This window comes from Oncorhynchus mykiss, chromosome 25, assembly GCF_057628025.1.
Source record: "Oncorhynchus mykiss isolate SJ-2025 chromosome 25, ASM5762802v1, whole genome shotgun sequence".
NCBI classification, from domain to species: domain Eukaryota; kingdom Metazoa; phylum Chordata; class Actinopteri; order Salmoniformes; family Salmonidae; genus Oncorhynchus; species Oncorhynchus mykiss.
Window position 1 is genome coordinate 68199692 of NC_143046.1, and position 27172 is coordinate 68226863.

The 27172-nt window shown below is 43.7% G+C and overlaps 1 protein-coding gene and 1 pseudogene across 1 annotated transcript; one reads left to right on the plus strand and one right to left on the minus strand.

Annotated features, from left to right (window-relative positions):
* The first annotated feature begins 9900 nt into the window (after window positions 1–9900).
* The window catches only part of LOC110504207 (ATP-dependent RNA helicase TDRD9-like), a 28920-nt pseudogene continuing 11648 nt past the window's right edge, over window positions 9901–27172 (plus strand).
* Window positions 11041–14348, minus strand: LOC110504206 (protein RD3-like). Its single transcript, XM_090220838.1, has 3 exons — window positions 13854–14348; window positions 12943–13280; window positions 11041–11993 (listed from the first exon to the last, which is right to left on the minus strand). Exons 2-3 carry the CDS (start codon window positions 13257–13259, stop codon window positions 11624–11626), a joined length of 687 nt encoding a protein of 228 aa, XP_090076964.1. The 5' UTR covers window positions 13260–13280; window positions 13854–14348; the 3' UTR covers window positions 11041–11623.

The following is a 27172-nucleotide window of genomic DNA, read 5'->3' on the forward strand; positions in this document are numbered from 1 at the left end:
ATCTGATTAGTATTTGGTAGCATTGCCTTTAAATTGTTTAACTTGGGTAAAACGTTTTGGGTAGCCTTCCATAAGCTTCCCACAATAAATTGGGTGCATTTTGGCCCATTCCTCCTGACAGAGCTGGTGTAACTCAGTCAGGTTTGTAGGCCTCCTTGCTCGCACACGCTTTTTCAGTTCTGCCCACATATTTTCTATAGGATTGAGGTCCGGGCTTTGTGATGGCCACTCCAATACCTTGACTTTGTTGTCCTTATTAAGCCATTTTGCCACAACTTTGGAAGTACGCTTGGGGTCATTGTCCATTTGGAAGACCCATTTGCGACCAAGCTTTAACTTCCTGACTGATGTCTTGAGATGTTGCTTCAATATATCCACATACTTTGCCTGCTTCATGATGCCATCTATTTTGTGAAATGCACCAGTCCCTCCTGCAGCCAAGCACCCCTACAACATGCTGCCACCCCCGTGCTTCACGGTTGGGATGGTGTTCTTCAGCTTGCAAGCCTCCCCCTATTTCCTCCAAACATAACAATGGTCATTATGGTCAAACAGTTCTATTTTTGTTTCATCAGATCAGAGGACATTTCTCCAAAAAGTACAATCTTTGTCCCCATGTGCGGTTGCAAACGGTAGTCTAGCTCTTTCATGGCGGTTTTGGAGCAGTGGCTTCTTCCTTGCCGAGCGGCCTTTCAGGTTATGTCGATATAGGACTCGTTTTACTGTGGATAGAGATAATTTTGTACCTGTTTCCTCCAGCGTCTTCACAAGGTCCTTTGCTGTTATTCTGGAATTGATTTGCACTTTTCACAACAAAGTACGTTCATCTCTAGGAGACAGAACGCGCCTCAGTCGGCTGTGTACCTCAGTGGGATATTTGGGTAGGGTAGTGACACTTACTACCCGGAGCTATAGCCTTTTTCCCCCTGTTAGGCTTAACGACGTGTTTCATTTTTGGAATAAGTTGGGCATGGTTATTTTGTTTGTTATTTTTGTGTGGTGTCTGGACTGAGCAGTTGTCTCGGGGGCACATCCGTGGCTTGGGGGAATCTGCCAGCGTGCTGGGTGGTTTATTTCCTTGCCAGCGGGCTACAGTGCATAATTCCCCACCGCAAATCTGCACGAAGACTAGGGTTGAGTTACTGTATGTTTTGGGGAAGCTCCATATATATCTCATCTCTCTTCTGTGGTGCCCAGTGTGATTGTCACTTCTCTTGTGGTCTGGTCTGGTGTGTTCAGCAGAGAGGAAGAGCGAGATAAAAAAATATATATATATTTACTTTTGGCTATGGAGTTCCTTCGCTTTCCATCAGGGGAACTGATAGAATTATGTACTAAAGAACATCTGTTGAAGATCGCTGAACACTACAAGGTTGAAATTAGGTTGAAATTATTAGGTTAATATTGAAGGCCAATCTGATGGAGAGTGGTATTCTTGAAGTTACCACTGGGGCAACCTCTGCCGTAACATTACAATGGCCGCTCCATGTTAGTCTTCTTTTTGAACAGCAGAAAGAACTGCTTCTGTTACAGCTAGAACATGATTGTGAGAAGCTAAAGCATGATCGTGAGAAGCTAGAGGATGACCGTGCAAAATATGAAAAATAATTGCCATTTGAACAGGATTTGGAGCGTGCTGATCGAGTAAAGTATGAAAAGGAATTGGAATTTAAACAGGATTTGGAGCGTGCTAAAATCAAGCTGCAAAAAAGCGGCTAGAGCCGGTTAGGGAAGGAAAGCTCTCAGGGAAGAGTTTGCTCTGGGAAGGTGACCCAGATTTAGCCACATTTGATATGGTTGGGAACTTACAGTTGTTGCCTAAATTTAATGAGAAGGACCCTGAGACATTCTTTTTGTTGTTTGAGCGTGTTGCTGACGCCAGGAGTTGGCCTGATTCTGACCGCACTTTAATGTTGCAGTTTGTGTTGACTGGTAAAGCGCAGGAAGCATATTCAGCTCTTAGTGTAGCCGACAGTGTCAGTTATGACAAGGTTAAAATGGCTGTGTTACAGATTTACGAATTGGTCCCTGATGCTTACCGCCAACAATTTACAACTTTAAAAAGGGATAATAAACAGAATCATGTTGAGTTTGCGCGAGAGTTATCTTCACAGTTAAATCGCTGGTATTCCGCCTCTGCAGTTATGACTTTCCAAGGGCTATGTGATCTGATTATGCTAAAGCAATTTAAGGACACAATTCTTGATCAAATAGCCACTTACATTAACGAATGAAAAGTAAAGACTGTTGCTGAAGCTGCGGTTTTGGCAGACGAGTATGTTTTGACTCACAAGAGTGTCTTTGCAGAGAGTGAATGGGGGCGTTCGGAGAGATTTGGGCCTCGCTCACCGAGATACTTTGGTTCACAGGCAGAGTTTCATTCAACTAGGGTTGAGCCTGAATCCTGTGGTAAAGCTGACTTTGGTCAAGAGTGTCACTACTGTCAAGGTCCGGGTCAATGGAAAAACGAATGTCCGTTTCTCAGGGCTAGGGGTAAATTCAGTATGTGTGCTTACGTTAAATCTAAGCCTATGGCGTTAGCTGCGCCTATTCCACATCAGTCCACTCCTGACACATTGTCTCATGCCCAGGGGCATGGGAAAGTCCATATTCTCCCAGACTATTTACCTTTCATTACGGACGGTTTTGTGTCTATGTTAAGAAGTAAGGACCTAGTGCCAGTGAAGATCCTGAGAGACACAGGTGCCTCTGAATCATTTGTGTTAGAGTCTGTGTTACCCTTCTCTGTTGAGACTGATTCAGGGAATAGTGTTCTAATTAGGGGAATAGGTTTGAACACTGTCAGTTCCATTGCATAAACTGATGTTGATTGTGGACTGGTGAAAGGTGAGGTTGTTGTTTGAGTGCATCCTTCGTTGCCTATTGAAGGTGTCGACGTTATCCTTGGGAATAACTTGGCTGGTGAGCGTGTATGGCCTGTTGTGTTTCCATCTAAAGTGGTTTCCTCTAAACCGTCATTTGTAGGGATTCCTGATGGGTGTGCAGAGTTTCCCAGAGGTGTTCTCTGCGTGTGCAGTGACGTGTTCTATGAGCCGTGGCGACCTGGTCACTGCGCCGGGAACCGAGAATGCCATAAAGAAATCTGTCACTACTTTCCCTGTTATCCCGTTATCTGTACCCCGCTCCGATCTAATCAAGGCGCAACGGGCTGACCCCACATTAGAAGAGTTGCGTGACCAAATTGTGCCTGTGGAACAGTTGGGAGATGTCACCCATGACTATTGTCGTACAAATTTCCTGTATTACCAAATCATCAGAGAGCAAACCACACACAAGTCAGAGTTATCATAAAGTCCATCTTTAATTATATGAGCTTCACCATAGCCTTGTGACTCTCAGATCAATTCAGTGTCTATAAATGAATTCTCTGAGAGTGCTTACAAAACAGTCCTTAGTATCATTTATACCCAAGACACACCCATCTAAACTCACATGACAAATAACAGATCTTAGGAACATTGCACAAAGAACCCTTTACTTGAAAAAAGAGTATCCCATAATTTATAGCATTAGCTATAAATTATTGTTCAGTTTGGTCTCCTAAACGAAGTTCTTATCTCGTTCTTGGAACCACTTAGGACCAAAACATTACCTCATCCAATGGCATATATCAATTGTTAATCCTAGATACCTCCATCTCAAATGCAACCCCTCCTGGACAAGCTCACGGAGACAGTGAGCCTCATAGGTCATATACTAAATCAAGATAAGGGCAACCTCAGAGGGGACATGTAATAGTTACAGACACATTCCCATAAGAAGACAAGCCTGACCTCTCCCCTCTCTGGGCCCCAAGTAACTGAGCCCTAGCAGAGAAGGGATAACTGCAAACTGCCAACAGTATTATTCAAAAAGATGACATTCTAATGACATATCTCACATAAGCATTATTATGTAAATAAAACATCTTATTTATCAATGTTACCTAACTAATTCTGATTCTGCCACAACACTATTTTATCCAAGAGGATGTCCTGATGAGAAAGTGGGTGTCTCATGGTAGTTGTTTTCTGGGGGAGGCGATTAGTCAGGTTGTTGTACCAGTTAAGCTTTGTGAGTTGATGTTGACAACTTCCCACAATGACATTGCTGGATATATGGGTGTGAGGACCTACAATTGCATATTAAGACATTTATTTTGGCCTAAGTTAAGGAGGGATGTTTCTGAATTCATCAAAACTTGTCACACCTGTCAATTAACTGGTAAACCTAATCAAGCTATTAAGCCGGTACCACTGTTTCCTATTCCTGTACTCAGCCAACCTTTTGAGTATCTGATTATTGACTGTGTTGGTCCTCTGCCTCATTCTAAAAAGGGTAGTAGTTACCTGTTCACTGTGATGTGTCAGACTACTAGGTTTCCTGCTGCCTGTCCTCTCCGGTCTATCACGAATAAGTCTGTGTTAAAAGCTTTGACTCAGTTTCTCTCACTGTTTGGAATCCCTAAGGTCATTCAGAGCGATCAAGGATCTAATTTCACCCCTAATCTGTTTGGTCAGGTTCTCGAACAGCTCCATATTTAACACAATTTGTCTAGCGCCTAACACACGCAAAGTCAAGGAGCACTGGAATGTTTTCATCAAACATTTAAGTCTTTGTTGAGAGCTTATTGTACTGAGATGGATAACGATTGGGAGGAGGGCTTGCCTTGGTTACTGTTAGCCGCTAGGGAGGTTTCACAGGAGAGCACGGGTCAGTCCAAATTACCTTTTGTTTGGACATAGGGTGTGTGGACTTCTATCTGTTCTCCAGGATGACTGGAAGTCTCCCAAGCCCCCTCAGTCCCTGTTATCTTATGTGTGTGATTTCCAGCAACGCCTGTAAGCCGCTGGTGAAATAGCTAAAGAGAAGCTATCATCTTCACAGGAGAGGATAAAGAGCATATTTAATCGGCGAACTGAGCCTCATCACTTTAGTCCAGGTGACCAGGTTCTTGCTCTGCTGCCAATTGTTGGCTCTCCTTTACAAGCCAAGTTTTAAGATCCATATACGGTTGTGCGCCAGTGCACTGAGCAAAACTATCTAGTTGCCACTCCAGAACGGAGAAAAGCACACCAACTGTACCATGTAAATTTGTTAAAACCCTATTATGCACGTTCCTCTGAGGCAGTGGGAATCTACACAGGACGGGAAACCTGTTATTTTACCCAATACCGTTATTTCGCTGGGTTCTTGTCATGCTAGGTCTGTGCATGAGGAGGAAGATGTTCTTGGTCCCGACGATTGCATACTGCAGGGTAGATTGAAAAATTCAGAGACACTGGATATTTTAAACAGCCTTCTTGCTCATCTACCTGTTGATGGGCGGACAGAGATGGTTAGTCTGATTCTGAGATTTCCAGGTTTATTTTCTGATACATCTACACGTACAAACTTAATAGAACACGATATTGACGTTGGAGATGCTGACCCCATTCGTCAGCGGTTCTATAGAGTTTCTTCAGAGAAACTGTGTTGTCTGGATGCTGAGGTCAGGTACATGCTGAAGAGTGATATAGCAGAGCCTTCTTTCTCCAGTTGTGCTTCTCCCTGTATCTTGGTCAGTAAACCGGATGGGACAAACAGATTTTGTACAGAAGGTAAACAGTGTCACTAAGCCAGATTCCTTTCCTCTTCCTCGGATGGAGGACTGCGTTGATCAAGTCGGAGCAGCTAAGTTTGTGAGCAAATTTGACCTGTTAAAGGGATTTTGGCAGGTGCCACTGATGAGTACGGCAAGTGAAATCTCTGCCTTTATTACAACCTCTGGTCTGTACTCATATTCGGTTATGAGTTTTGGCCTGCATAATGCACCTGCCACTTTTTAGCAACTTATGAACAGGGTTGTCTCCGGTCTGGCCGGGTGCACTGTTTATCTGGACGATGTGTGATATATGCAGATACTTGGGAGGCAGCTACTTACATCTGTCCCGTATTCAAGCCTTGTTTGACCGCCTAGCTGCAGGTCGCCTCACGATCAATCTGGCTAAATGTGAGTTTGCTCAGGCGACCGTTACATTCCTTGGAAAGGTGGTTGGGCAGGGTGAAGTGCGTCCTGTTTGGGCTAAGGTGGTGGCTATTGATGCTTTTCCACCACCAACTACTAAAAAGGAACTGATGCGTTTCATGAGAATTATTGGCTATTACCGTAGCTTTTGTAGGAACTTCTCTACTGTGGTCGCTCCCTTGACAGATTTGCTGAAAGCTAAGGCTGTTTACGTATGGTCTTCTCATTGTCAACATGCATTTGAAGATGCAAAGAGGTTGCTTACCTCAACTCCGGTGCTGGCTGCTATTCGCCTGGATGCTAGTCATGTGGGGGCAGGTGTAGTTTTGCTGCAAGAAAATGTGTCTGGTGTTGAGAGGCCTGTTAGTTTATTTTCCAAAAAGTTTAACCATTATCAGTTGAACTACTCTGTCATTCAAAAAGAAGCGCTAGCACTCATATGGGCGCTACAACATTTCGAGGTCTATGTTGGGTTGGGAGTAATATCTATTGTGGTCTACACCGAACATAACCCTCTCACCTTTTTGAGGTCCATGATGTGTCCTAATCAGAGGATAATGAGATGGTGTTTATTTTTTACAAGTATTCCATCTCGTTGTGCGGCACATCCGGGGGACGGATAATGTCGTTGCTTAGGACATCTACTGTGTGCATGACACAAATCATTTTTCCAACAATTGCTTACAGATGGATTATTTTACTTATTATTCACTGTATCACAATTCCAGTGGGTCAGAAGTTTACATACCCTAAGTTGACTGTGCCTTTAAACAGCTTGAAAAATGCCAGAAAATTAGGTCATAGGCTAATTGACATAATTTGAGTCAATTGGAGGTGTACCTGTGGATGTATTTCAAGGCCTATATTCAAACTTAGTGCCTCTTTGCTTGACATCATGGGAAAGTTTTAAAAAATCAGCCAAGACCTCAGAAAAAAATTGTAGACCTCCACATGTCTGGTTCATCCTTGGTAGCAATTTCCAAACGCCTGAAGTTACCACATTCGTCTGTACAAACAATAGTACGCAAGTATAAACACCATGGGACCACACAGACGTAATACCGCTCAGGAAGGAGACGCATTCTGTCTCCTAGAGATGAACGTACTTTGTTGTGAAAAGTGCAAATCAATCCCAGAACAACAGCAAAGAACCTTGTGAAGATGCTGGAGGAAATAGGTACAAAAGTATCTATATCCACAGTAAAACGAGTCCTATATCGACATAACCTGAAAGGCCGCTCAGCAAGGAAGAAGCTACTGCTCCAAAACCACCATAAAAAAGCCAGACTACTGTTTGTAACTGCACATGGGGACAAAGATTGTACTTTTTGGAGAAATGTCCTCTGGTCTGATGAAACAAAAATAGAACTGTTTGACCATAATGACCATCGTTATGTTTGGAGGAAAAAGGGGGAGGCTTGCAAGCCGAAGAACACCATCCCAACCGTGAAGCACAGGGGGGGCAGCATCATGTTGTGGGTGTGCTTTGCTGCAGGAGGAACTGGTGCACTACTCAAAATAGATGGCATCATGAGGCAGGAAAAGTATGTGGATATATTGAAGCAACATCTCAAGACATCAGTCAGGAAGTTAAACCTTGGTCGCAAATGGGTCTTCCAAATGGACAATGACCCCAAGCGTACTTCCAAAGTTGTGGCAAAATGGCTTAATAAGGACAACAAAGTCAAGGTATTGGAGTGGCCATCACAAAGCCCGGACCTCAATCCTATAGAGAATTTGTGGGCAGAACTGAAAAAGCATGTGCGAGCAAGGAGGCCTACAAACCTTATTCATTTACACCAGCTCTGTCGGGAGGAATGGGCCAAAATTCACCCAACTTATTGTGGGAAGCTTGTGGAAAGCTACCTGAAATCATTTGACCCAAGTTAAACAATTTAAAGGCAATGCTACCAAATACTAATTGTGTGTATGTAAACTTCTGACCCACTGGGAATGTGATGAAAGAAATAAAAGCTGAAATAAATCATTCTCTCTACTATTATTCTGACATTTCACCTTCTTAAAATAAAGTGGTGATCCTAACTGACCTAAGACAGGGAATTTTTACCAGGATTAAATGTCAGGAATTGTGAAAAACTGAGTTTAAATGTATTTGGCTAAGTTGTATGTAAACTTCCGACTTCAACTGTAGGCAGTCATTGTAAATAATAATTTGTTCTTAACGGACTTGCCTAGTTAAATAAAGGTTATATTTAAAAAAAAGTTATTTGAAAGGAGGGAGTTGTGTAGTGACCCTGGTTTATAAGCGCAGATATCAAATCTGCCAGTCGATGGTTCACTGTGCCTTGGGCCAGAAGGTTGAGGGTTCAAGCCGTACTCGCTTCCTGTTTCATTACAATATGTATGGATTCCAATTTGTTGTGGCTAACGTTAGCTAGCTGGCTAATGTTAGCAAGGTTAGGGTTAAGGTTAGGGGTTAGCTATCCCTTCCCCTAACCCCTTAACCTAACATGCTAAAAAGTAGTATGTCGCTGCTAAAAGTTGTCCATGATGAGATTTGAACGCACAACCTTTGGGTTGCTAGATGTTTGCATTATACCAACCACTCTCGTTTATTCTGTTTTATGTAACCATACCAAACATATCATACTAATTTGAGTGTCTCGGATTTATATTTACTGTGTTACGTCCAGTCTGAGACCAGGCTGCAAAAATCTAAAAATGATGGATAGAGGATTTTCCCCCCACATTTTGACAGTGAGGAAATATAACACATTTTCAATGCAACCATTCGCACTTGTTGAAAACCGAATAAGGCCTTGAAAAGTCTAAACGGAATCCTTGGTATGTCCCAACTCTGACATTACCATGTTGAAATTGAAAAGGGATAGGTGTTTAAAGCTGCAATATTGAACTTTTTGTGCTACCCGACCAAATTCACATATAAATGTGAGTTATAGATCTGTCATTTTCATTGAAAGCAAGAAGTGGTAGATATGTTCTATGTGCACTATTTCTATGCGTCCCATGCTTAAGTTTCCCTTTTGCATATTTACTTTTGGTTTTGTACACCCAGCTTCAAACAGCTGTAAATACAATATTTGTGGTTTTTGAAAATATATTTCACAGTGGATTAGATGATATAGTGATTCTCTACACCATTGCTTGTTTTGTCACAAACAAAAATTAGACAAACTATTTGAATTTTAGTAATGTGGAAATGGCAGAGTGATTTCTGCATACTGCACCTTTTAAGGTTAGGTGTAGGGACATCCCATGGATAACCTCCCTTGTCATCCCTACAGCCTATGATCTGTCGGACTCACTAAACAAATGCTTAGTTTGTAAATTATGTCTGAGTGTTGGCGTGTGCACCTGGCTATCCGTACATTTTAAAAACAATAACATTGTGTCATCTGGTTTTCTTAATATAAGGAATTTAAAATGATTAATACTTTTAGGGTACTTTTGATACTTAAGTATATTTAAAACCAAATACTTTTACTCATGTTATATTTTACTCTGTGACTTTCACTTGAGTCATTTTCTGTTAAGGTATCTTTACTTTTACTCAAGTATGACAATTGTGTACTTTTTCCACCAATGCGGCTCCTGAGGCTAAATCAGGGCAAAATTAGTTTTGACAACCCCTGCAGAAGATGGATGTTTGATCCAGACCAACCCAGACTTCTCGACTCCTTTGCAAGGGATCCAGACAAACCCAGACTCCTTAACGGGGTTTCCACTAGTTACCACAGCAGAGTCAAAATGGGCTATATCGTAAAAAAAAATATGAAAACCAAAAGTCGTTTTTTGGTCTTTATTTAAGGTTAGGGATAGGCATACGGATAGCAGTGTGGTTAAGGTTAGGTTTAAAATAACATTTTAATAAGCGGGGTTTATGACTGTTGGAACCCCTTAGCAGGTGTACTGTCACGTGCCTTTGAACTAATTTAGAATTCTGCAGCATCACCATTGAACACAGACCAATCGAAGCGGTCGCTGAAGTCCACAAAATATTAAACATGAACAAAGCAATAACTGCAGAACAGATAACATAATGATTTACATTGGGCACCCAATTTGCTACCATTAGAATCACAGATGAACCTCCAAAAAAAGTAAATTCGGAGGAGTCATCAAGACAGAGGTAAGTAAACTGGCTAGCTAGATAATGTAGAATTGTTAAATTGTACATGTTCCCTCGCAATGTAGCACTGTAGCTAATTTACCAGATTGGAACTTTATACTTTTGTGTTAGCTAGCTACATTGCTACTTGCCTGACAATCAGACTTGTACCTCTGCTCTGGTTCAGTCTGAGATTAATGCTATAATTTACAAATGCTTGGAAATGTCTTCTCATAAGAGACTGTTGAATAACATTTTTTTACGTACTTTACCGAATGTCCGTGCAGTTTGTCCTTTTGCAGGTAGAAAGGTGAGACAATATATCCACAGACAAGTAAATTTACATCAACTTTTCAAAACGTTTATAGTGTGTTGAGATCTCTCACCTGAAGCATGAGCAGAACCATGTAAACACTTGCACCAGCTCGTTAAGTATGCATACGTTTGTATATTTTCATATTGTGCACATGCTTCGGGTGATATAAATCTGAACGCACAGCGCTTTGAAAAGTTGACGTAATTATACAATTTAAATAAAATCATTAGGCCCTAATCTATGGATTTCACATGACTGGGAACGGTGCAGCCATAGGTGTGCCTGGTAGGGTATAGGCCCACTCACTTGGCAGCCAGGCCCAGCCAATCAGAATGAGTTTTTCCCCACAAAGGGCTTTATTACATACAAATACTCCTCCCACAAGTGAAGCAGCCTGATATGGAGGTCCTGGGCTGTGCATGGTTACACGTGGTCTGCTGTTTTGAGGCCTGTTGGATATACTGCCAAATTCTCTACATTGATATTGGATGCAGTTTATGGTAGAGAAATTAACATTAAATTAACTGTCAACAGCTCTGGTGGACATCTTGCAGTCAGCATGCCAATTTGCACGCCCCCTCTAAACTTCAGATATCTGTGGTGTTGTGACAAGACTGCACGTTTTAAAGTGATGTTTTATTGTCCCCAACACAAGGGGCACCTGTGTAATGATCATGCTGTTTAATCAGTTTCTTGATATGCCACAACTGTCAGGTGGATGGATTATTGTTATGCCAGAATAAGCCTTCACAAAACACAGCCCTTATTTGAAGTGTTTCTAAAATCCCCTATGGGAAAAAATGAATGGTGGAAAAACAATAGGAACATTTCCTTGTTTGACCGGTATGTTTTATGGGTATTATGACTCATGGTAATCTGTAGCCAGGTGCCAAAATGTCTAAGCACGGGTTGACTTGTCAGTGTAAATGAAGTAGGCTCGCTAGTAGACTAGCCTATTGTAGTAGCTAGTATTGAGATGCACCCCTAGTTCAGGTAGATAGCAGTATACATTGTTGCATGTCTGAATCTGTCCCCAAGTGTTTGTCCTGTGCAAGATTGTGTTGCAGTTCATACATTCAAATGAATAAATCTAAAATTGTATGCACATTTGGGGGGGGGGGGGATTTACAACTCTTTCAAGCATGACATAACAAGGATAGAAGGTAAGCATGGTCATGAGTTGGGGACTACTTTACCACCCTGTCTCCTCTCACAGCATGGTGCTGTAGGCCTCTGGGGAGTTGTGTGGCACTGGGTGATGGTAGTAGTAGGGAAGGTCCCAGTCCCTATGGGCAGTGAAAGGACTAGAGCCTCTCATAGTACGGTCCACATATCCAGAGATGGTTGGGATCTCCTCTCTCAGTGGCTCACCACAGTCCGGCACGGTGGGCGTGACAAAGCCCTGCTTCATTTGGTATCGGTTGGTCCATTCCTCCATTGGCCCAAGCAGTGCTGGCTGCGGCAGATGCTCCTCCTCTTCTTCCCCTTCCTCTTTGTTGAGGAAGTCTCTCAGCACCTGCTTGAAGACGTACACCAGCTCCCAGGGCAGGATGTTGTTGCTGGCCAGCACCTCTCGGAACCTGAGAATGGGATAGATAGAGGGATATTGTGGGTTAATAAACTCTTTAACCCAAACTGCATTATCCACAATAATGAGGCCATTTGGGAGAAGCTGTTTTGGGTTTCAATTATCTGTTAGACCTAGTTGACAAATTATGCTGATAATGATGTAGGCTATTTCAAAGTATCATGCATTGTGTGAGGTGACAAGGCTGAGGGCATATTTATGAGCTCACTCCAATCTAGTTGTCAGGAGGACATTTTGCAAAGAAGTAAAATGTTTGCAGTGAGTTTCCGAACCGACTAATATCCCTTGAATAATTGGGCGATCTTGTTACTGTTGTAATGTGCTTATGCAAACCTAGTCACACCTCAGGATTGAATGGAGAGTTCTTGGGGGGGGGGGGGGGGGGGGGGGGGGGGTCGAGTGTTTGTGTCACTTCCGTCAGTGGTATAACTGGGCTTTGAACAATTTCTTTGACAGCCGTGAAGATCAACCATGTGGATGTGGTTATGCACATCTAGTTAATGTACATACATTTTTGCAAGACCCATGGTGGATTTAAAGGTTATTTCAAGTATGATTACAAGGGTCATGATTTCTCATTTAGCCCTCCAAAAGACCAAATCTGTGTTCATACAAATGTCACCATCACTGTAAAACATTGTTGTTGGATGTTTTTATTTTAATAGGGATATGATATTGCTGATGCAGAGTGCTTTCCCTGGGGTTGTTTTCACTGTGCCTAGCCACATAGGATCCACTTCACTGTTGCATATTCACACCCCATGTTCCCTACTTCTGTGACGACAACACAGTGGCTTCCCTGGCAGATTGCTCTGCCCCGCTCTCCTTGAGACTCGTCTCCTTCGCCTATTGTCACCCTGGTGTGGTGGCAGTGGCTATTTCGGACACAGTGTGCTTATATGAAAAGGGTACTACTGTATGAAAATGGGTGTACAATGTACCTGGAGAGCACTGTGGCGGTGTGTATGGGCTGGATCTGGGCACACAAACGCTCCAACTGGTGACGCTCCGATGCGGGGATCAGCGTGCGTAACCTTGGGTAGCTCTGAAGCCAGTGGGGGTATCCCACGGTGTTGTGGGCCAACCTGTGTTCCCGCTCCACCTCCCGTGCCAGGCGCTCCCTCTCCTCCACGTGCCACAGCAGCTCCCTGATCAATGTACAGCTGGGTAATACCCCTGTGGACTTAGCAGACGTCCCCTCATCTTGAGCCTGTTCTCCTTCAGCACGCAACCATTTCATCCAGCTGAATAGGGGCATGGCGGAGGAATACTGTGGTTACTGCAGTGAGAAAATAAAGTGTTGTACATCCTGAATCAAAAGTATTGACACTGATGTCCTGTTCTCCTGAAGTCTGTTTTAACAGAACTGTTGAAAGAATTGCAATTGTATTGATTTGATCTGCACTCGTTGAAGACTTGACATGTTGGAAAGTGAGAAATGGATCACCTCCATACAAGCTGACCTCTGTCTTCATCAGTGTTCTGATATCATTCAGTGGCATTCTCTCTGTTGAGGAGGATGCCCAGGTGTGGGTGTGTACTGAACTCCTCAGACTGTTGGTTCCCTCTGTACCTCACACCTTAGCTACACTCAGATTAGGCAGCCTGGGGTAACGGGTACTGTAGTGCTATATCAATGTCTCAAAGCATAAGAAAAGTCATTTGTTTTATTAAACCTGACTGTCCTAGAAAATGTCTAAAAATAATGGGCCAAATCATTTGTGGCTATTGTCTAGATGAGTGACATTTTATTGTTGGAACTTTCTGACCATAAATGGCAAATAGCGTATGTACTGTGAAATGTAATTTACAAAAAAATAAAAATAAAATACACATGGTTGTTGGTACTTACTCTTGAATGCTGCAGTGAGGATGCTTGAGGGAGAGCCAGTCGTAGGCAGAGAGATCAACACAGGCACCTCAGAGTAGCATCTCCAGGACTCTGTATCCATGGGTCTGTCAGTGAAGTCTCCATTCGCTGGTTCTTACTGGACTTGTAGTCCTGATCGAGAGTGGCTCATACGCTGTCTGCACTCCTCTGCTGTCTGTAAGAAATTGTCCTCTCTGTACTGCGTAATCTTCACTCGTCCCTGCTCTCCTGTCCTGTGGACTGTGTCCAGCGGAGTTACTCAGGGTTCTCCTCCGACTCAATGCTGTCTCCTTTCCTTTTCTGCTGCTTTGTTGTAAGGTCAGCTGCTTTGTTAGATGCTGAAGAGTGTGTGCATGTCAACCCTTGTGCATTTTTAGATGTGTGTGTGTGTGTGTGAGCTGCTCCCAGCTCTGACAGTGTGTCTGCCTGCTGTGTAGATAAAGTCCTACTCTCGCCCGGAGAGAAGCTGGGATGACTGGGACTGCTCTCTCTGCAACACTGCCCCAGGCCTGACTGGCCCAGCCACAGAATGAGAGGAGTGGGGGAGATGACAGGGAGGACGAGTAAGAGAGGAATGTTAGAAACTCAGAGAAAAAAGGGAAATAATTTTTGGTTGAAGGGAGGGAATTTAGAAAGAAAGTAGGGGGAGAGCTATTTGACATGACAGACACTAGCATTACTCAACATTATTTACTCAGTGAAAAAGCCACATTATCACTACTAGGATGCGGCTGCCTAATATGAGTGCAACGAGGGGAGCTTTGTTTCACCTAGTTTTGATTACACCTCTTTTTCTAAGAGTGTAGTGGTGTATCTAGAACCTAAGGGTTCTTCGGCTGTCCTTGAAGAACCCTTTTTTTGGTTCCAAGTAGAAAGAGCCCTTTTGGGTTCCATATAGAACCCTTTCCACAGAGGGTTCTACCTGGAACCAAAAAGGGTTGTATCTAGAACTAAAAAGGGTTATTGTATGGGGAAAGCCGAAGAACCCTTTTGGAATCCTTTTTTGTAAGAGTGTACATGGACTTACATAACTGCATTGTCTCTCCTTGATGCTTAAATGCTGATAAGTTTGGTTTTCTAAAAGGATTGGGTGGCTGGACTGAAACACCATACAGCAGTTTTCTCTTGTTTCGCCAGAGCAAAGAGTCATGGAATTGACATTAGTTGACAGTCTGACATTTCAGTGCACAATCTTTTGATTTACCTGAGAATCTGTGTTTCTCTCTAGCCCTGTAAAAGCTCCCCAACAGCAGGTCAGCCCAAAGAGTGAACATGGGGGAATGAGGAACAAGACAGGAAAGCCTGACTTTTCTGCGAGTGAGTTACACATTGATATACCTTTCTAATTCATTTGGCTTTCAATTGGATTCCTTTTTTCCCCGACAATTAAGAAAGTCAATGAGCAAACCTTTTTGTGTTTCTCTCTAACTCTAGGTGCGCCTCCAACCCCATTGGCCAGTTATGACTACCCCAGCTTGCCCATCACAAAGAATAGACAGGAGGTAAAATACTTTAGTAGCCACACACGCTTTAGGTACTTCTGCCATTTCAGACCTTTTCAGGTCATAGACTTGAACAGAGATGGTCATTGGCAACAGTTCCTCAGGTCGTAACTCCATTCAAGGTTTTACTGTGCTTCAGATGAACACTGATTCTATCTGATGGAGCCATAGGCGCAACAAGAGCAGGGACCCTAACTCACTGTGACTGTCATCACATGCTTTCAAGTAACAGTCTGATGGAGTAGGGCCATTATTGAAAATATCTGTGTTTCAGACTTTAATTTCCTACTCAGATTCACATTTATTGTCCAGCAAGAGCAGAATCTGAATGTTTTGGATGTTTTTGTGGCTGAACATAAACAGATTAGAATACTTTTTATTATAAACTATAATTTAGGTTGTTGAATCATATTTTGATTTTCAGCTTTAAAATGGCAAATATAATGTTCTCTCCTCTGTTGTGTTTGATATGTGTTTGTGTATTTCTAGCTCATCTCTCTGATTGAGAACAACTCTGTGGTGATCATTCGTGGAGCCACAGGCAGTGGGAAGACTACCCAGCTGCCTCAGTTCATCCTGGACTACTACAGCAAGAAGAATGCCCCCTGTAACCTCACGGTTACCCAGCCTCGCAAAATAGGCGCCAGCAGCATTGCCCGATGGGTTGCCAGAGAGCGCAAGTGCACCCTGGGTAGTCTGGTGGGATACCAGGTTAGTGAAGAATTCACACCACACTCACTCACACCTTGTTAATTATACAATTTTGATATCTATACCCCAAAAAACACATTACCATGCACACCATACACATCCCTTGGTGGAAAGAAGAGAGAAAAAGATGCAAGAAACAAGAATTCAGAGTTCAGGTTGCATAACAAGGGGCAGTGGACTGAGTTTAGCACCTCTAGCGATACTATTATCTCTCGATGAAGCGCTGTACAAAAAGCCCACTTGACGTTTCTCTAACAGAGAGAGGAGTGGAAGGAGTGGGGTGGACAGGATTCCATGCTGGACTGTTTCCAGGCTGTCTGGTTGCATTGTGTCCAGCTCTGAAACAAGAGACAGTCTAATTATAACTCCCTGCTCCTCGCCTCTGTCTGCTCTGCTGTGGACTGCAGCAGGGGTGATGTCACTGCTAGCAAGACAGTGATTGAGGAGTGATACAGTGATGGGCTGACCTGATGAACACCTAAGGGCTTGAAAGCTTGTCAGAATAAATATAGATGGGAGGTCACAGTATAGTGGAGAGTGTGAACTAATGAAAGATGAAGGGGTGAAGCAGAGCTGTAGGAGACACTAGAAGATAATGGTAGCCAAGTACTCATACTCTGCACCTTGTGGGAGCTATACATTGTTATTTATACCATTCATGTACTACCATATAATGATTATTATTCAATTGATAGGTTCCTACCAGTGTAATGGTTCCAGTGGAGAGCTGGAGAAACTGATGGGTTCCAGGCCTTGAGGATGTATGGAGAGTTTCCACTTTCACAGTGACCTTCCCCTGTCAGTACTAACAAGGAGGGCTGCTTTTATCCAGTTCTCTTAGCTTTGGCTCTGTCTGTCCTAGGGGGATTGTAGTGGATATTTACTGTGCCTTCTCTCTCGATCTTTAGTTTCTCTGAGAGTTTTATGAAAGTCAAGCCGTAAGGGAATTTGTACTTTGAGTTGAGTAGCAGAACATGAGGGCATCTTCCCTGGGGGGGGGAGGTGGTTGTTAGGACAGGTCATTTGTCTGATAGAGAGTCACGTTGTGTGGTGAGACAGTGCTCTGGGTAATGATTGTTTGATGTCACAGATGGAAGCGACAGATGTAGCATCCTCACGTCTGCCTTTAGACTTCACCTTTCCTCTTGACCTACATGGATGTGTTTATGTGCTTGTGTGTGAATGTACACTTGCCACTTAGCCATTATGTTTGTTGGTTTGTTTCAGGTGGGCCTAGAGAAGATGGCCACTGAACACACCAGACTCCTCTACATGACCACTGGGGTGCTGCTGCAGAAACTGGTACTCCCACATCTTTATAGATGAGGTAACCAAGACTCACTTTCCTGTTGAGACAGACTGGCCGTAATTTCAAAGTCGTCTACAGATGACTAGACCGCTAATAATGTTGTCCTATCTGGTGTTCAGTGTATCTTAGTACCCAGTAACATCAAACTAGCTGATGGTGAGTAATGTCTTGCCTTGGCAGTGGATGAGCCAGTAGGTAAGCAGGGTGGTTCTGTGTATTTCAGGTCCATGAGCGGACGGAGGAGTTGGACTTTCTCCTGTTGGTTGTGAGGAAGCTCCTCCATTCCAACTCTCGTTACATCAAGGTGAGCCCACGCTTCTCAGCACTCACCACCATGTGATCCTAAACCGTACTGACTAAACAGACACACAACGCCTCCCTTCCCTCTTTATGCAGGTCATCCTCATGTCAGCCACCATCAACTGCAGGGAGTTTGCAGAGTACTTTGGCACGCCTATCCGCAGCCAGATGAACCCAGCCTATGTGTTTGAGGTGGAGGGGGCTCCCTACGCCGTTGAGGAGTTCTACCTGGATGACCTCTGCAGCCTGATTCCTCACAGGGTGGGCGGGGTAGCATCAAGCCTCGTCTGTGGATGTAGCTGGTACTCACAGTTTAGACTAACCTAACACTGTCTGTGTATTATCTATCAGGTGGATACCCACCATCTAGATGAACCTTACATCACTGAGGAGATGTACAACGTGGCTGTCAGCCTTATCCAGAGCTTTGATGAGCTGGAGGCCAAAGATCAGAGGTTAGGGTTCAAGCAGCAGTACTCTTCATCTTAGCTTGCTTGATAAATTAAGAATTTGTTCACTATTTATTAGTTACTGTTGATTTTAGATGTCCTATAGTTGTCCTATAGTTATCCCATTGTGTGTATCTCAACAACTGAGCACTGAGCGGTAGGGACGCCTGTCTCTGCCAGACCGGGGCAGTGTGCTGGTGTTCCTTCCTGGTCTGGGTGAGATCCACTACATGCAAGAGGCCTTGTCTAAGCTGGTGCGCAAGAGGTGGGTGTTGTGTGTCTGACGTTCATTGGTTACGTCTCTGGGGCATGACTATGGTAGGTTGTGTGTGTGTCCGGCACTTACTAGAAACTTGATGGTGCTGTTATGGTGTTGTTATGGTGTATGTTTCAGACTGCAGGTGTACCCTCTCCACTCCTCTGTCACTCTGGAGGAGCAGAACGAGGTGTTTCTGGTGCCTGTCCCAGGGTACAGGAAGGTAACTATCACACCACTCTACTGAATAGGACTTCTAGAACGTAGCTCTGTTTTTTAATGTTCTGTCTGTCTCCACAGATCATCCTCTCCACCAACATTGCAGAGAGCTCTGTTACAGTCCCAGATGTCAAATATGGTGGGTGCTTTCTTTTTCATAATGTTTATATATAAACTATATAAACTCAACAAAGAAACGTCCTCTCACTGTCAACTGGGTTTATTTTCAGCGAACATGTTATGTTCATACAAATATTTACACAAGATTCAACAACTGAGACATAAACTGAACAAGTTCCATAGACATGTGACTAACAGAAATTGAATAATGTGTCCCTGACAAAGGGGGAGTCATAAGTAAGTCAGTATCTGGTGTTGCCACCAGCTGCATTAAGTACTGTAGTGCATCTCCTCCTCATGGACTGCACCAGCTTTGCCAGTTCTTGCTGTGAGATGTTACCCCACTCTTCAACCAAGGCACCTGCAAGTTCCCAGACATTTATGTGGGGAATGGCTCAAGCCCTCACCCTCCAATCCAACAGGTCCCAGACATGCTCAATATGGATTGAGATCCGGGCTCTTCACTGGCCATGGCAGAACATTGACATTCCTGTCTTGCAGGAAATCACGCACAGAACGAGCAGTATGGCTGGTGGCATTTTCATGCTGGAGGGTCATGTCAGGATGAGCCTGCAGGAAAAGGGTACCACATGAGGGAGGAGGATGTCTTCCCTGTAACGCACAACGTTGAGATTGCCTCCAATGACAATAAGCTCAGTCCGATGATGTTGTTACACACCGCCCCAGACCATGACGGACCCTCCACCTCCAAATCGATCCCGCTCCAGAGTACAGGCCTCGGTGTAACGCTCATTCCTTTGACGATAAACGCGAATCCGACCATCACCCCTGGTGAGACAAAACCGCGACTCGTCAGTGAGGAGCAGTTGTTGTTGCCATCTTGTACCTGTCCTGCAGTTGTGATGTTCGGATGTACCGATCCTGTGCAGGTGTTGTTACACGTGGTCTGCCACAGCGAGGATGATCAGCTGTCCATCCTGTCTCCCTGTAGTGCCGTCTTAGGCATCTCACAGTACGGACATGGCAGTCCTCATGCCTCCTTGCAGCATGCCTGAGGCACGTTCATGCAGATGAGCAGGGACCCTGGGCATCTTTCGTTTAGTTTTTCAGAGTCAGTAGAAAGGCCTCTAGGTGTCCTAAGTTTTCATAACTTTGACCTTAATTGCCTACCGTTTGTAAGATGTTAGTGTCTTAACGACCGTTCCACAGGTGCATGTTCATTAATTGTTTATGGTTCATTGAACAAGCATGGGAAACAGTGTTTAAACCCTTTACAATGAAGACCTGTGAAGTTATTTTGATTTTTACGAATTATCTTTGAAAGACAGGGTCCTGAAAAGGGGATGTTTCTCTTTTTGCTGAGTTTATATTATTATTTTATTTTATTTTACCAATTTCGTGGTATCCAATTGGTAGTTACAGTCCTGTCCCATCGCTGCAACTCACGTACCGACGAAGGTTGAGAGCCGTGCGTGCTTTGAAACAACCCAGCCAAGCCGCACTGCTTCTTGACAACGCCCGCTTAACCCGGAAGCCAGCCGCACTAATGTGCGGTACACAGTACACTGAAACACAGTACACCGCAATTGTGCGGCTTTGACCGAGCCTGGACTCGAACCAGGTTCTCTGGTGGCACAGCTAGCACTGCTATGCAGTGCCTTAGACCACTGTGCCACTCAGGGGGGCCTTTTTCATAATGTTTACAGACATTCCTTGCGTATTCAGCCCCCTTGAACTTTGCGACCTTTTGCCACATTTCAGGCTTCAAACATAAAGATATAAAACTATTTTTTTGTGAAGAATCAACAACAAGTGGGACACAATCATGAAGTGGAACGACATTTATTGGATATTTCAAACTTTTTTAACAAATCAAAAACTGAAAAATTGGGCGTGCAAAATTATTCAGCCCCTTTACTTTCAGTGCAGCAAACTCTCTCCAGAAGTTCAGTGAGGATCTCTGAATGATCCAATGTTGACCTAAATGACTAATGATGATAAATACAATCCACCTGTGTGTAATCAAGTCTCCGTATAAATGCACCTGCACTGTGATAGTCTCAGAGGTCCGTTAAAAGCGCAGAGAGCATCATGAAGAACAAGGAACACACCAGGCAGGTCCGAGATACTGTTGTGAAGAAGTTTAAAGCCGGATTTGGATACAAAAAGATTTCCCAAGCTTTAAACATCCCAAGGAGCACTGTGCAAGCGATAATATTGAAATGGAAGGAGTATCAGACCACTGCAAATCTACCAAGACCTGGCCGTCCCTCTAAACTTTCAGCTCATACAAGGAGAAGACTGATCAGAGTTAATGGCCAAGAGGCCCATGATCACTCTGGATGAACTGCAGAGATCTACAGCTGAGGTGGGAGACTCTGTCAATAGGAGAACAATCAGTCGTATATTGAACAAATCTGGCCTTTATGGAAGAGTGGCAAGAAGAAAGCCATTTCTTAAAGATATCCATAAAAAGTGTTGTTTAAAAGTTTGCCACAAGCCACCTGGGAGACACACCAAACATGTGGAAGAAGGTGCTCTGGTCAGATGAAACCAAAATTGAACTTTTTGGCAACAATGCAAAACGTTATGTTTGGCGTAAAAGCAACACAGCTGAACACACTATCCTCACTGTCAAACATGGTGGTGGCAGCATCATGGTTTGGGCCTGCTTTTCTTCAGCAGGGACAGGGAAGATGGTTATAATTGATGGGAATATGGATGGAGCCAAATACAGGACCATTCTGGAAGAAAACCTGATGGAGTCTGCAAAAGACCTGAGACTGGGACGGAGATTTGTCTTCCAACAAGACAATGATCCAAAACATAAAGCAAAATCTACAATGGAATGGTTCAAAAATAAACATATCCAGGTGTTAGAATGGCCAAGTCAAAGTCCAGACCTGAATCCAATCGAGAATCTGTGGAAAGAACTGAAAACTGCTGTTCACAAATGCTCTCCATCCAACCTCACTGAGCTCGAGCTGTTTTGCAAGGAGGAATGGGGAAAAAATTCAGTCTCTCGATGTGCAAAACTGATAGACATACCCCAAGCGACTTACAGCTGTAATCGCAGCAAAAGGTGGCGCTACAAAGTATTAACTTAAGGGGGCTGAATAATTTTGCACGCCCAATTTCAGTTTTTGATTTGTTAAAAAAGTTTGAAATATCCAATAAATGTCGTTCCACTTCATGATTGTGTCCCACTTGTTGTTGCTTCTTCACAAAAAAATACAGTTTTATATCTTTATGTTTGAAGCCTGAAATGTGGCAAAAGGTCGCGAAGTTCAAGGGGGCCTGATCATGGGCCTCTTGGCTGCATCTCTGATCAGTCTTCTCCTTTTATGAGCTGAAAGTTTAGAGGGACGGCAAGGTCTTGGTAGATTTGCAGTGGTCTGATACTCCTTCCATTTCAATATTATCGCTTGCACAGTGCTCCTTGGGATGTTTAAAGCTTGGGAAATCTTTTTGTATCCAAATCCGGCTTTAAACTTCTTCACAACAGTATCTCGGACCTGCCTGGTGTGTTCCTTGTTCTTCATGATGCTCTCTGCGCTTTTAACGGACCTCTGAGACTATCACAGTGCAGGTGCATTTATACGGAGACTTGATTACACACAGGTGGATTGTATTTATCATCATTAGTCATTTAGGTCAACATTGGATCATTCAGAGATCCTCACTGAACTTCTGGAGAGAGTTTGCTGCACTGAAAGTAAAGGGGCTGAATAATTTTGCACGCCCAATTTTTCAGTTTTTGATTTGTTAAAAATGTTTGAAATATCCAATAAAGGTCGTTCCACTTCATGATTGTGTCCCACTTGTTGTTGATTCTTCACTAAAAATGACAGTTTTATATCTTTATGTTTGAAGCCTGAAATGTGGCAAAAGGTCGCAAAGTTCAAGGGGGCCGAATACTTTCGCAAGGCACTGTATGTACTGCATACTGTATTCACTCTGTGTCTGAATTTGATGTATTCCTGTTGACAGTGATTGATTTCTGTCTGGCGCGTCACATGGTCTGTGACAAAGAGACCAGTTACCAGTCCCTCCGCCTCACCTGGGCCTCCAAGACCAACTGCAACCAGCGCAGAGGTACAGTACTATGCAGTTCCACCTCAGACTGGCCATCAGGGAGGCAATTCCATTTCAAGAGAGCAATTGATATTCCAATTCAATAATAAAATTCCCAATGAGGATTTGTGAATCCTCTCTCCCTCTCAGGCAGGGAGCGGTTATGCACCGGTTGTGATTACTGAAAGACTAGGCAGGCTACTCAACTAGACCTATAAAGCTGCTAGTTTATTCTGACAGTAACTAGGATATTTTTGTACTTTTCCCAGCGTGCCCCCCTGGCCAACATCATGCTCAAGGTGAAGCTACTGGACATGGGGGACCCCCGCTCCCTCCTCTCCACTGCCCTCTCACCCCCCAACCTCAACGACATCGAGAGGACTGTGCTTCAGCTCAAAGAGGTACCTCACTGTGGACCTGCTGACATCCTTATCCCAAACAGACATTGATGGAATTGGATTCCTGTACTTATGGAGAGATTTTAAAAAACTAAAATATACAACGTGCAACAACTTCTGAGATTTTACTGAGTTACAGTTCACATAAGGGAATCAGTCAATTTAAATACATGCATTAGATCCTAATCTATGGATGTCACATGACTGGGAATAGAGAGATGCATCTGTTGGTCACATATCTCTTAAAAAAGGTAGGGGCCTGGATCAGAAAACCAGTCTGGCGTGGCCACCATTTGCCTCATGCAGCACGACACATCTCCTTCGCAAAGTTGATCAGGCTGTTGATTGTGGCCTGTGGAATGTTCTCACTCCTCTTCAATGGCTGTGCGAAGTTACTGGATATTGGCAGGAACTGGAACATGCTGTCGTACACATCGATCATTGAGCATCCCATAAATGTATGCAGGCCATGGAAAAACTGGAACATTTTCAGCTTCCAGGAATTGTGTACAGATCCTTGCGACATGGGACCGTGCATTATCATGCTGAAACATGAGGTGATGGCGGCGGATGAATGACTCAGCAATAGGCCCCATGATCTTGTCACTGTGTCTCTGCGATAAATGCAATTGTTTGTTGTCTGTGGCTGTTCACAACGTTGACAGCAGTCAACTGCTTGCCCACACAAAGCAATACACGTTGTCTGCCATCTGCCCGGTATAGTTGAAACCTGGATTCATCCATGAAGAGCACACTTCTCCAGCGTGCCATTGGCCATCGACGGTGAGCATTTTCCCACTGAAGTCAGTTACAACACCGAACTGCAGTCAGGTCAAGACAACAAGCACGCAGATTAGCTTCCCTGAGACTGTTTCTGACAGTTTGTGCAGAAATTCTTTGGGCTGTGCAAACCCACAGTTTCATCAGCTGTCCAGGTGGCTGGTCTCAGACAGATCCTACAGGTGGAGGTCCTGGGCTAGCGTGATTACACATGGTCTGTGTTTGTGAAGCCGGGTTGGACGTACTGCCAAATTCTTTAAAATGGCGTTCGAGGCGGCTTAGGGTAGAGAAATGAACATTACTGCAATGGTGGTCATTCCTGCAGTCAGCATGCCAATTGCACGCCCCCTCAACTTGAGACATCTGTTGCATTGTGTTGTGTAACTGCACATTTTAGTGGCCTTTTGTCCCCAGCACAAGGTGCACCTGTGTAATGATCATTCTGTTTGATCAGATTCTTGATATGCCACACCTGTCAGATGGATCATCTTGGCAAAGGAGAAATACTCACACAGGGATGTAAACAAATTTGAGAACATAGGACCAACACTTTGCATGTTGCGTTTCTATATTTTTGTTCAGTATAGATACAGCGGTGCTGAAATCCCAGTTCTGTCACTGTGTGTTTGTGATGTTGCAATGATTTCCTAACGTTGGTTCTGCTGTATCAGGACCTCTGCGTCAGCTAGCATTAGCTCTGTCAGTGGTGTTTGTGAGTGTGGTTGTCAGGTGTGATTTTGGGGGGGTTTGTGCGTGCTGTGGATGGGCTCTTCAAATAACATATTTATCACATGTTTCCTAAACAACAGGTGTAGACTAACAGTGAAATGCTTATTTATGGGCCCTTCCCAACAAATAGAAAAATATTAACACAAGGAAGAAATACACAATGAGCAATGATAACTTGGCTATATACATGGGGTACCAGTACTGAATAGATGTGCAGGGGTATGAGGTAGATATGTACATATAGGTAGGGATAAAGTAACTAGGCTACAGGTAGATAATAAACGGTAGCAGCAGCGAATGTGATGAGTCAAGAGTTGACACAAAAAGGTTCATGCAGATAGCCACCCGGACTAACTATTTTAACTAACTACAGTGCTTTTGGAAAGTATTTGGACCCCTTGACTTTTTCTACATTTTGGTACATTACAGCCTTATTCTAAAATGGATAAAATAAAAACATATCCTCAGTAATCTACACACAATACCCTATAATGACAAAGTGGAAACGGCTTGTAGAATTTTTTTTTTGCAAATTTATTAAAAATAAAAAACATACTTTTGTAAATAAAAGGTATTCAGACCCTTTTGCTATGAGACTTGAAATTGAGCTCCGGTGCATCCGGTTTCCATTGATCATCCTTGAGATGTTTCTACAACTTGATTGGAGTCCCCATGTGGTAAATTCAGGGTCCTACAGTTGACAATGCATGCCAGAGAAAAAACCAAGCCATGAGGTCGAAGGAATTGTCTGTAGAGCTCAGAGAAAGGATTGTGTCGCAGTGCTAGCTGTGCCACCAGAGATCCTGGTTCGAGTCCGGACTCTGTCGAGGCCGGGAAACCCAAGGGGGCGGCGCACAATTGGCCCAGCGTCATCCAGGTTAGGGGAGGGATTGGCCAGCAGGGATGTCCTTGTCAATTCGCGCACTAGTGACTCCTGTGGGGGACCGGGCGCAATGCAGGCTGACATGCTCGCCAGGTGTACAGTGTTTCCTCTGACACATTGGTGCGGCTAGCTTCCGGGTTAAGCGGGCATTGTGTCATGAAGCAGCGCGGCTTGGCTGGGTTGTGTTTCGGAGCACGCACATCTCTCTACCTTCGCCTCTCCCGAGTCCGTACGGGAGTTGTAGCGATGGGACAAGACCGTAAACTACCAATTGGATACCACGAAAAAGGGGTCAAATAAAAATAAGACTCGAGGCTGTAATCGCTGCCGAAGGAGCTCCAACAAAGTACTGAGTAAATGGTCTGAATGCTTATGTAAATGTAATATTAAATTATTTTTTTACAAATTTGCAAACAATTATTTATTTTTTTGTCATTATGGTGTATTGTGTGTAGATTGATGAGGAAAACTAACATTTTAATCAATTTTAGAATAAGCCTGTCACACAACAACATGGAAAAAGACGAGGGGCCTGAATACTTTCCTAATGCGCTGTATACTGAACAAAAATAGGAATCCAACATGTAAAGTGTTGTTCCCATGTTTCATGAGCTAAATTTAAAAGATTCCAGTAATGCTCTGTATATTATGCACAAAAAGCTTATTTTGTTTGCATCCCTGTTGGTGATAATTTCTTCTTTGCCAAGATAAACCTGACAAGTGTGGCATATCAAAAACATGATTAAACAGCATGATCATTACATGTGCAGTTCTGTCACACAACACATTGCCACAGATGTTTTGAAGGGGTGTGCAATTGACATGCTGACTTTCAGGAATGTCCACCAGAGCTGTTGCCAGAGAATTGAATGTTCATTTCTCTAACATAAGCTGCCTCCGTTGTTTTAGAGATTTTAGCAGTATATCCAACCGGCATCACAACCACAGACCACATGTAAACACGCCAGCCCAGGACCTTTGTGGGGATTCTGATTGGCTGGGCCTGGCTCCCCAGTCATGTGAAACCCATAGATTCTGGCCTAATTTTTTTTTTTCAGTTGACTAATTTACTTATATGAACAGTAACTCAGTAAAATGGTTGAAATTGTTGCATGCTGCATTTTATATATTTTTGTCCACTGTATTTAGCAGTCTTTATGGCTTGGGGGTGGAAGCTGTTCAGGGCCCTGTTAGTTGTAGACATGGTGCATCGGTACCGCTTGCCGTGCGGTAGCAGAGAGGACAGTCAGGTCTCTTTGGCTGGAAGGATTGATGGATAGAGACATTTTGACTGTGAATCAGTGTGTAATGTGTGACACTAAGCATTCTTGCAGTCAGTTATCATTTGAAGGAAAGAGAATCGTCATGACGTGTTTGTGGTGTAGATGGGCGCGCTGTCCCTGGGGAACAATGGGCAGGGCCAGAAGCGTTTTGATGGAGAGCTGACGTTCCTGGGTCGGATGCTGGCTAACCTGCCTGTGGACCTGCACCTGGGGAAGATGATCGTACTCGGACACGTCTTTGGCTGTCTGGAGGAGTGCTTCATCATAGGTCAGTGGGGTTTGGGTTTTTGCTTTGTGTGTTTGGTCAACAACGACGTGTGTGTGTGT